A 10907-nucleotide genomic window follows, 5' to 3' on the forward strand; every position below is an offset into this window, starting at 1 on the left:
ATCCATCAAAAGATACTTCTATTTGCTTTTTTAGAATTCCTTGATGTTTGGCAAAAATCTCCTGAAACCTTTCAGCGTATAAATATCCAGGCTGTTTTAATGGCCAACCTCTTAAATAAACTGTTTTCATAGGATCCAAAGAATTCAAAGTCATTGTAATATTTTCTTTATAAATTTCTTAATTTTGTAAACGTTTAATAAAATAATTGGGGTAGAAAGCTCCAGCAAGAGCAACTTGAAGCACAAAATCACGATCTGCACCTAGAAATAGAATGGAAAAGTATAATTAAAAATAATTAGAAATAATTAAGAATAAAAGAATATAAGTAAAAATTAAATTATTTAATAAAGAACTAAATGTTAAATAATTAAATGTACCTTGCCAGATGACTTTATTTACTCCTATACTCTCTTTAATTCCAAATCTCTGCAATCTAATGGTGATTTCGTTCACCAGAGCATCTAATTCACGCAAGACTCTTGTTTGGAATCCATTTCTCTGGGCCCACTGTCTCTCGGCTTGATAAGAATTTAATCGCCGATTTGCTTTTTCATTCTGCCACATCTTGTAAACATTTAAAGTAGCAATGCAGTCACTATCAGAACCGTAGGCCCATTTTTTCCGAGTTGTATAAGAAGAAACAGTGGAATGGCATTGCTCCAAAGAGAAGACGTCCTTAATAGTCATGCTGGCTCCCAAAATAATAGCATCTCGTAAGACTCCGAAAACATGCCCCAACATAATCAATTTCGAAATTCGAATGTCGAGCGGAAGAGTCGCCATTACTCTGCCGAGATCGGTTAAATTTCCGTCAAACATTTGAAAAGAGTCGCCTTCATCTACCAAGGCTCCAACTTCTTTTAAGCTCAAAATGGTATTTGCTAAATTGGAAAGTGTAGGTGGATCAAGAGAATGTGAAAGAAGAATACGTGGCTCATCGAGATCAAGGATTTTGGCTCGAAGGACGACATTGGCGAGTGGGGCGCGAAGTATTTCTGGTACGCAGTAGTCATCAAAAATATTCTGTAAATTTTATGAGAAAGCGATTAATAAGTATTACACAAGAAAAATTTAATGCATGAATTCTGATAAATTATACGCGTGTATATCACTTGTAGATCTTAACAAAAGTGCTATATACAATGAGATATAAATAAAATTATAGTAAAATCTTTTATATTATTTATTGACTATTAAATATACGATTTAGAATTCTATTTATAAGTTTTGTCTTATACTTCAATAGTAGCGTAATATTATATGCTTATATAAAATGTAACTTACGTCATAAAATGCTTTTGGTACTAATCTATACACTCTGCCATCCATTACACGACCTGTGCGACCAGCTCGTTGTATACAATTTGTTTTACTCGCCCAACATAGTTGCAAACTTTGATAATGAGTCGCGGGATCAAATGTCAGCAGTTTTGTAAGACAAAAATCTATCACTATAAATTATACATATTAATTAATCACTTCCTTTTACTTTATCAAATACTATATTTACTAGTCAAATACTATAAAATAATAACGTTCATTTATATTAGTTTATTATATACTTTTACATATTATTTTACATTTTAATACTTTTGTCTCTCTCTCACTCTCTCTCTCCAATTAAACATTTTCATTGTCTCAAGAATTATGATAACATACAATTTATAAAAAATGCATATTTACCATATTTTACATCTGGTACAGTGATACTGCTTTCAGCAATATTTGTAGAAAGTATAATGCGTCTATAACCTTCCAGTGGTTTTTGAAAAACACGATGCTGCTCGTGATCATCAGAAACCAATGAATGCAAAATCGTTAGGTCCCATAATTTATTTTGATGATAAGTTGACGACAAGTAATTATATAATTCCTCAATCTCATAAATTCCTGGTAAAAATATAAGAACGGCATGTCTCTGAGATGAATTTAAATCTTTTTCGTTATCATTTATATCAATTTCATCTAGAGCGTTGATAATAAGTGAACAAAAATTGAGCATCTTTTGAGTGACCTTTGGTTCCATGACAGATACTTCTGGTATCTATAAAATACACATTTATTATATACTTTATGTACAAATCTTTGTTATACAAAAATTTATGAAATTTGTAATATTAATATATAATTTTAAATTAATCTCGATGAATAATAAAATAATAACATATCATATAATACACCAAATCATACATTATAAATAAGTATTTTTCGTAATCTGTACTCACACTTCCTAAATTTTTGATTTCATCCAAATAATATGTACGAATCTCAAAATTTTTCTTCCCAGGAATCTTGAGAATTGGCGCCGGGATTAATTCATTTTCTACTATTGAAGAAAAATATTTTGCAAATTTTATTACATTAATTGTTGCTGACATGAGAATAACTTTGACTTGTCCAGAATTTGTTTGCAATAATCTTTTAACAACTAATAGAAGAAAATCCAAATTTTGATCGCGTTCATGAATTTCATCTAATATAACATGAGTATAGTCCAACATGTGTTTATTGTGAATCAAATGTTGAAGGAGAATTTCAGTGGTGCAATAAGTTAGACGGGTTTCATGCGAGACTTCCTTTTGCATACCCACCTGATAGCCTACAAGGCTACCAAGACGCCAATTTCCTTCTTGGCTCACTCTTTTGGCAATACTTATAGCAGCAATTCGTCTCGGTTGTGTAACTATATTAACATTGTAATTTTTTTAATAATTTTTACATTTTAATGTATATATATATTAAAATTTTTTATCATATGATATTTATAAATAAAAGATAAACCTATAATATTGCAATTGAGTCTCTTTTTAATATTAGCATCAAGAATGAATTGTGGAATTTGAGTGGTCTTTCCACAACCAGTTGGCCCTTGGATGATGATTACCGAATTCGTCTCGATTATTGAGATTATCTTATCCCTCATAGACAGAATAGATAAATCATTAGATTTTGGATTGTAAGTAAAACTGCATTCTCGATAGACTTTAGCCAGATCTTCTTCATAAAGACTTTGCAGACTGTCTTCTAATTCTTCTGTCATATTTAAATTACATTTCTTTCTATTTTCATCTCTTTGGTTCATGTACTAGAATGAATATAGAAACATAACAGATGACATAATTCCTCTTCTTGTATTCTTCCAGGATAAACATCTTTTTAAGTACCTCAATTGATATTCATAATAATATACATATAAATAAATAAAATATATATAATTTTAAATACAAATTGGCTATAAAAAAATTATATGTGTAATGAATAATAATCTTTTTACTCTTAAATACTCCTCGGCTTCTACTTCTGTGTAATCTTTCACATAAGTTTCCTCCATGGATTGAATAGATATCAAATGATTGTTCTTTCCACTTGAGAAATCCAGTTTTAAAAATTGATTACTTTTACAGGCTTACTAATCAATTATCTGTATAAAATCTACAAAAAATGATATGTTACAATAATACCATAATTAAACAATTATGTATTAAATTACTTGTGCAGAATTACAATACTACTCTACAATACAAACTACTAAAAGAGTTATTATTACTATCGCTAAGTTTCATTGATTTAATTATCGATATGAGAGAATAAAGTCTGACAAATCTTACATTCACACAATAGAAGCCTGCTTGGACAGTGGACTACAAAACATCCACACTTATTTACTGTAACCGACTGAATACTGCGAATACTTTATTAACCGTGATTGAATATAGTATATATTTTCCAGTAAAGACACAATCAACATGTGTACAGGTTTGCACAGTGAATTGTTTTCATTCTTATTTGACGTAGGTAAACAAGGATGTAATGAGTTTCAAGCTGCAAAGCGGCTAAGCATGTTTATTGAGCGATTATATGATTGGTTGTTACCTATAGATCCCACCAATCATATTCAATCGCTCAATAAGCATGCCTAGCTACTTTATCATCTTGAACTTGCGTAATGATTCATTGGCTGCATTCAGCAGACTCAACAGTTGATGTATGCTTCCAGATCTAAAATGCTGATTGGACAATCTGAAAGAATACATTAATAACAGCGAGCGTTCATTCAACTGTTGAGTTCGCTGAACGCAGCCATTGGGCGCATTGAGTGGACAAAATAAACACATGATAGAAATTGACGAATATTAAATGTAAATTTTGATTACGTGACTTATTTTGACTGAAAATGAGCATCAGAATAAAAAGGCATCTTCAAAAATTTATTTCGAGCTAAAGTTCCTAGGAAGCATGTTTTTCTATTGGATAATGAACAGAGTCATCTAATGGTAAACACTAACACCACCAAGTTCAATGAGATCTAACCTATTCAAGAGTCTCGAGAAATCTCGAGTCTCGAGATACTCAGATACTGTTGCGGACCGGTTGTCGGTGATTGTGGCGTACGTTTATTAATATCATTATTCTAATTTAGAAAATTAAAATTGTTTTATATTTTTATACGTATCAAGATAAACACAATTGAACAAAAAGAATGACTGCTTTCGAAGGTATGATGTTTTTAACAAGTTACTTGTAAGCTTCAGCTTGTGTAAAATGTCAGTTTGCCTAACAATTGTTATATCATTTTGAATGAGATCTCTTTTATGTTTTTAGAAATGGGCGTTTTGCCGGAAATAGGCAAAGCAGTTGATGAAATGGAATGGACGTAAGTAAAGATGGGCTATTTTGTAATGTAACTTTATGATTTAATTTTAAATGTCATATATTGGAGAAAAAAGAAAATATCCTTACTTTTAAAAGAATGCGAATTACAGACTACCAACAGATGTTCAAGCTGAAGCTATCCCATTGATTTTGGGTGGTGGCGATGTACTCATGGCCGCAGAAACTGGTAGTGGAAAAACTGGTGCTTTCTGTTTGCCTATTTTACAAATAGTTTGGGAGACCCTTAAAGATTTGGAGTCTGGGAAAGGAGCTACTGGAGCTGTAGTTCAACAACGTGTGTATTCAATTTTGGCAAAAATATGAATTTGTAAAGTTTGTTGATAAAAAGTAATAGAAATAATTAAATATTATCTTATAGCGACGCATTGGGGTCTGAGTCTGTTTGATAGAGGACGAGCTATGGCAGTAACGACGGATGGTTTAAGATGTCAGAGTAGAGAACAAAAGGAATGGCATGGTTGCCGTGCAAATAAAGGAGTATCGGGAAGTGGCAAGTATTTTTTCGAAGCAACAGTCACTGATGAAGGTTTATGCCGAATAGGCTGGTCTACATCTCAGGTATTTTCATAAATTATACAATTATCTTATTATTCCAAATTATCTTATTATGAGAAAGATTCATAGAGGATGTTGTTCTTGGAACAGGCTGCCTTAGATTTAGGAACGGACAAATTTGGTTATGGATTTGGTGGTACAGGAAAGAAATCAAATGCGAAACAATTTGATAACTATGGAGAGGCCTTTGGAATGCACGATGTGATTGGATGTTTTCTAGATTTAGTGAAAGGCGAAATAAAATTTACCAAGAATGGCATGGATTTAGGTGTCGCGTTTACATTAAATGCACAGCAAAAATCGCAGGTTTACTATCCAGCTGTTGTATTGAAAAATGCTGAGATGGCCTTCAATTTTGGAGCACAACCATTTAAGCATCCGCCTTCAAATGACTATGTGGCTGTGTCTTCGGCTCCAAAAGAATTTGTCAAGTTTAATACTGTTAATAGCAATCAGAGTTCGTCTAATGAAAGTGGTAAACCAAAAAATAATGCGCCTCAAGCGATCATCATAGAGCCTTCTCGCGAATTAGCTGAACAAACTTACAATCAAATTCAGAAGGTGAATGAGAATTTGAATAAACCATCTGTTATCGAGACTGTATACGTGATATTAATAAACTGATAATTAAATAACTATTTCTCTCTCTTTTTCAGTTTAAGACACACTTAAAGGATCCGACAATCAGAGAGTTACTTGTCATCGGTGGAATAAGCGTAAAAGAGCAGATTGCTGTTTTGAATTCTGGTGTGGATATAGTAGTCGGGACTCCTGGACGATTAGAGGATCTCATACAAGGCGGTTATTTGTTGTTGACACACTGCAGGTAATTTATCATTTAACTGAAAGAAATGATATTAGATCGGAGTAAATTAATTATTGAGGTAAATTAATATTTCAAGATTCTTTGTGCTGGATGAAGCTGACGGACTACTAAAACAGGGTTACACCGAACTTATCGATCGTTTGCACAAACAAATTCCGAAAATTACGTCGGATGGCAAAAGATTGCAAATGATTGTGTGTTCGGCGACATTACACGCATTTGAAGTGAAAAAGATGGCCGTAAGTGCCACGGTGTATTTGCATCGTTCATACATAACATAAATGGTATAATGTATATACATCTAAATAAGCGAATATATAACGTACATTCGAATTTTGACTTTTGAATAGGAACGTTTGATGCATTTTCCAACTTGGGTGGATCTAAAGGGCGAAGATGCAGTGCCTGAGACCGTACATCATATCGTAGTGATGGTAGATCCGCAAAAGGACAAATCATGGCGTAACTGCAGGAATTACATAGAAACTGATGGCGTGCATGCAAGAGACGAGATGAATCGAACAAATGATATTGCCTGTTAGACACTTATCATAATCGTTAGATAATAATTCTATTCTCACGCGATAAAAATAATTGAGTGATGTTCGAATAATTACACTCGTCCTATATAGGTACGTTGTCAGAGGGTGTAAAGATATTGAAGGGAGAGTACTGTATTCGTGCTATCAAAGAACATAAAATGGACCGGGCATTGATATTCTGTAGAACAAAACTCGATTGCGATAATCTCGAAAGATACCTGAAAAAATCTGGTGGACAACAATTTTCGTGCGTGTGTCTACACGGAGACAGAAAGCCCGGAGAGCGTAAGGCTAATTTGGAAAAGTTTAAACGCAAGGAAGTAAAATTTTTGATTTGCACCGACGTGGCTGCTAGAGGATTGGATATCACTGGTTTACCTTTCAGTAAGTAGTTATTCAGACAAAATCCTGAAATAAAAATACCTTACGTTACTTATGGATTACATGTTTTTTTTTTTTTTTTTTTAGTGATAAATGTGACGCTGCCCGACGAGAAGTCTAATTATGTGCATCGCATTGGAAGAGTTGGTAGAGCTGAGAGAATGGGTCTGGCTGTTTCTTTGGTCAGTAGCGTTCCAGAAAAGGTATGGTATCACGGCGAATGGTGTCCTTCTCGCGGAAGAAACTGCAGCAACACCAATCTGACCGATCAAGGTGGCTGTTGCACTTGGTATAATGAACCTCAAGTACGTACAGTTGCTACTTTTGATTCGAAACAATCCGTAAAATAATTATATACATGTAAAACTCGATTAATACGGATGAGCATTGATATTTCCACAGTACTTGGCAGATATTGAGGATCATTTGAATGTAACGATTCAACAAGTCGGTCCAGATATAAAAGTGCCAATGAACGAATTTGATGGAAAAGTCACGTATGGCGAAAAGAGAATGACGATGGGTATGTAATAGTGTTTCTCGTTATGTTACAACAAACAATTATTAAACGTTTGTGTATACCTCACAGGTTCTGATTACAAAGATCATGTCCAGCAAATGGCCCCTGTTGTGGTCGAATTGGCCGCGTTGGAATCCAGAGCGCAGCTTGCGTTTTTAAACATGCATATGGCGGAGCGTTAAAGTGAAGTTACTCAAAGATATTTAACGACTGAAATTCTAATCGAGTCTCGCAATTCTAGTAATATAGAATTCCAATCTTAGATGTTAAAGGAAATTAATTAATTAGTTGTTACTTTTAATTTAACATCTATTTAAAAATGTATTTTATCTTTATCATTGCTATTATTATTTATCTTTCTGTACTTGTGTACATTTCTAAAACTTTTTTCGCACTTGTAAAGTCATATAGCGCATTGCACAATGAAAATATAAATGTAAAAAAATGAAATTGTTTCTCTGTCTTGTTTGATACATTAAAACGATGTGCAATATTATGTGTGCGTGCGTGCGTGCGTGTGTGCGTGCGTGTGTGTGTGTGTGTGTGTGTATGTGTGCGCGCGCGCGTGTATACATATGTCCTAAAATTCACGACTTTCAAAATACTACAAGAAAGTTTTCAAAAAGTTAAAAGTTATGTGTAAATTTTTATTTTGCGATATACATTTTTGGAAATATAACGATTTAAATATAATCAATTATAAAATGGTAGTCATCTATAAGTGAGCACCTATAAGTATTAGTGAACCAACATTCACTAATTCTATTGCACGCGCAACTCATGGGCAGACGGCCATCTAAATGTAATCTGTAATTGACCATAATTAAATTTTTATTATCTCAAAAATTGATGTTTAAAATAAAAATTTATAAATAACTTTTTTTACTCAATATTCCGAGAACTTTCTTGCTAGAGCATTTTGAGTCGGGAATCTTAAGACACCCTATGTATATGTCCTATAAAAATTGAATTTGACAGCCAATTGCCACAAAGGCATCTGTCATTTATGTAAGATACAGTAAGTATTTATTGTATCGTTATAGCCTTAATAATTATACTTTCATTTTACACATCGTTTTAGTTACACAGATGTAGAGTACATTGGCTCTTCCTTTTTGCTTTTTTATAGCTGCATATGTGCGTGTGTGTGTGTAAGTATATACATATATGCATGATTGTGTGTGTGTGTGTGTATGTGTGCGCGTGCGTGCGTGTGTTCTTTTATATATTTATTATATATGTATAATATATAATATACGCGATTAGAATTTACTAAATGATTTCTGTTTAATTACACATAATAATTTATACACATAACTCTTATATATTCTCGAAAGCAATGGTAAACGACTAAAGTTATACAGTATACAAATCATACTGTTCTCTTCTCACCGCAACTCGGATACAGCGTGTTTTCGGTTCTTCTTTTTTTTCGTTTTTAACATGTTAAGATCCTGTCTTGCGCGTTATGAATATTTATCGTGTCCGCCTTTTCTTCACATACGTAACGAACGAGAGACACGCGCATGTTTTTTTTTTACGTCTCTAAAGATTAATTTTTCCCCTTTCTTCTTTCTCTTTTGCGCAGTTAATACAATGTGAATATTAATTAAATCTTTATTCGCTAAATCAATTTATTAATCCATTAGTCTTAAGACTTCATGTAAACATTTCTTGTTCTTATCTCGCCTCGTATTCAGCAGACAGTCATCACAGAATGAGAATGAAATATTTTTCTCGTAATCTAATAACACGTTTAACACAATTATGCACGTAGTCCCATATACACCGTCTGAAATACACACAATGCACACCATTCAAACCGCGCGATTGATTCAATGAATTGCATATATATATATTTATATGTATATATATATATATCTATATGTATATATAGATATATATTTACTTTATATTCTACTTGTGTTCGTTCCACGATTCACATTTAAATGGCACCATCAGACATACAACGATATACACGCACGCTAAGTGTGCCTTTAACCATATGTGTTTGATCGTTTGCGTACTTTTACGGCAGCATAATATATTTTTTTCATCTGTATTAATTGCATTGTACGCGAGGTACTATTGATTCACCTCATCTCTTTCTTCTCTCTCTCTCTCTCTCTCTGTCTGTCTATCTCTTATAATGTAACTTCTCTCGATGGAATTACAAACCATAGTGGCGAGAGCACAAAGTTGATGGAATCGTGGCACGAACAATATAAATTTGATTTCCTAACGAATTTCACGAGTTCGCCAGTCACTCACATCGTGTTTACTCTTACTCGACTTATGTCGATTCAGTCGCTTCTAAATTAGTACAGCACTTATTAAATGTCACCATCGAAGAGATACCTTCATTTCTTTCGTCTCTTTTGCACCGATAGTAATATGATAATAATAATCTATCTTTAAGTCTTTAGCTAGACATCTTTCTAAGAGACACGCAATAACGAATAATTTAATCATTTAATGATACGAGAAAACGGGGCACGAGGGAACATAGTTATATTGACGAGTTTGGTAATTTTCTTTCTTTTTTTTTTTGGTTTCTTTTCTTTCCCATTTCCCTCTCACATTCACGCGCAATAATAATTATGTGATCCATCGTTTTTCCTATAGTTGGATTTAGATTAAAAGTGATTATCTTTACGGAACGATGTTGTATTCATCAGTCTCCTCCGATACTGATACTTTAATCGCGTCTTATAATTTACTGGATATATTTTCTTTTTTGGGTAAGATCAATAAACCCTCTCTCTCTCTCTCTCTCTCACTCTCTCTTTCTCTCCGTATTTAATATCTCTCTTAAATATATACCATTGAACGCGCGCGATGACGTATGTATATTTAACGGCGATACGTTACGCTTTATAAAAATGTGGAGCCCAGCGAACCGCTATTGAAGACTAGAAAAAGTCAAATTCCAAATAGCACTGACGATCGTTTACCACACATATATCCTTATAGAAATGACACCATTTCGATTAATTACTTAATTTCTAAAATAGATAACGCGCTCGAGGCACAAGTAGCTTCTTTCTCTTGCTTCTTAAATTTTCTTTAAAACGGCGGAACGATCTCACATAAAAAAAAAAAAAAAATTATGCATTTAACGATAGGGAGAAAGAAAATAACATGGTGCATACGTATTTTTTGATATTTTATATATCTACGTAAAAATTAGATTTAACTTTACCTTCATTTCAACTATTATTTTAAATAAAAAATTAATTCTATGATGACAAGAGATACGTATGAGATACGTAAGATCGCTCCGCGTTTCTAATTTACCTAGGAAAAGAATCAAATTTTTCGACAAATAACGAAGAATAAATGAAACGCCTTGCGTGTGAGGAAAACTATAGGAAAACTATAGAAAGGCACGATCCACTATGGAACCAT

The 10907-nt window shown here is 33.1% G+C and overlaps 2 protein-coding genes across 5 annotated transcripts in view; one reads left to right on the plus strand and one right to left on the minus strand.

Annotated features, from left to right (window-relative positions):
- The window catches only part of LOC108751458 (putative ATP-dependent RNA helicase TDRD9), a 6533-nt gene extending 2847 nt beyond the window's left edge, over positions 1 to 3686 (minus strand). The window contains 8 exon segments of the mRNA XM_018491672.1: positions 9 to 261; positions 379 to 1024; positions 1286 to 1452; positions 1685 to 2045; positions 2227 to 2684; positions 2783 to 3086; positions 3276 to 3433; positions 3610 to 3686. Of these exon segments, the coding sequence (XP_018347174.1) occupies positions 9 to 261; positions 379 to 1024; positions 1286 to 1452; positions 1685 to 2045; positions 2227 to 2684; positions 2783 to 3086; positions 3276 to 3332 (2246 nt within the window). The 5' untranslated portion in view covers positions 3333 to 3433; positions 3610 to 3686.
- On the plus strand, positions 1407 to 7756 carry LOC108751456 (ATP-dependent RNA helicase Ddx1). Of its 4 annotated transcripts, none has more exons than XM_018491670.1 (12): positions 1407 to 1433; positions 4604 to 4655; positions 4765 to 4949; positions 5034 to 5233; positions 5321 to 5791; positions 5887 to 6056; positions 6133 to 6295; positions 6407 to 6593; positions 6689 to 6982; positions 7067 to 7284; positions 7382 to 7502; positions 7569 to 7756. In XM_018491670.1, exons 2-12 carry the CDS (start codon positions 4606 to 4608, stop codon positions 7679 to 7681), a joined length of 2172 nt encoding a protein of 723 aa, XP_018347172.1. In that variant the 5' UTR covers positions 1407 to 1433; positions 4604 to 4605; the 3' UTR covers positions 7682 to 7756. The 4 variants fall into 4 exon arrangements, with proteins under 4 accessions (XP_018347172.1, XP_018347171.1, XP_018347170.1 ...); XM_018491669.1 differs by lacking the exon at positions 1407 to 1433 and adding an exon at positions 4371 to 4389; XM_018491668.1 differs by lacking the exon at positions 1407 to 1433 and adding an exon at positions 4482 to 4497.
- The last annotated feature ends 3151 nt before the right edge of the window (positions 7757 to 10907 follow it).

Source organism: Trachymyrmex septentrionalis, unplaced genomic scaffold (genome assembly GCF_001594115.1).
Source record: "Trachymyrmex septentrionalis isolate Tsep2-gDNA-1 unplaced genomic scaffold, Tsep1.0 scaffold44, whole genome shotgun sequence".
In the NCBI taxonomy this organism is placed as follows: Eukaryota; Metazoa; Arthropoda; class Insecta; order Hymenoptera; family Formicidae; genus Trachymyrmex; species Trachymyrmex septentrionalis.

Coding starts and splice junctions, on each gene's coding strand:
- LOC108751456 (XM_018491668.1), top strand. Junction 4,656..4,764: donor GTTGATGAAATGGAATGGAC/GTAAGTAAAGAT, acceptor TGCGAATTACAG/ACTACCAACAGATGTTCAAG. Junction 5,234..5,320: donor TAGGCTGGTCTACATCTCAG/GTATTTTCATAA, acceptor TTCTTGGAACAG/GCTGCCTTAGATTTAGGAAC.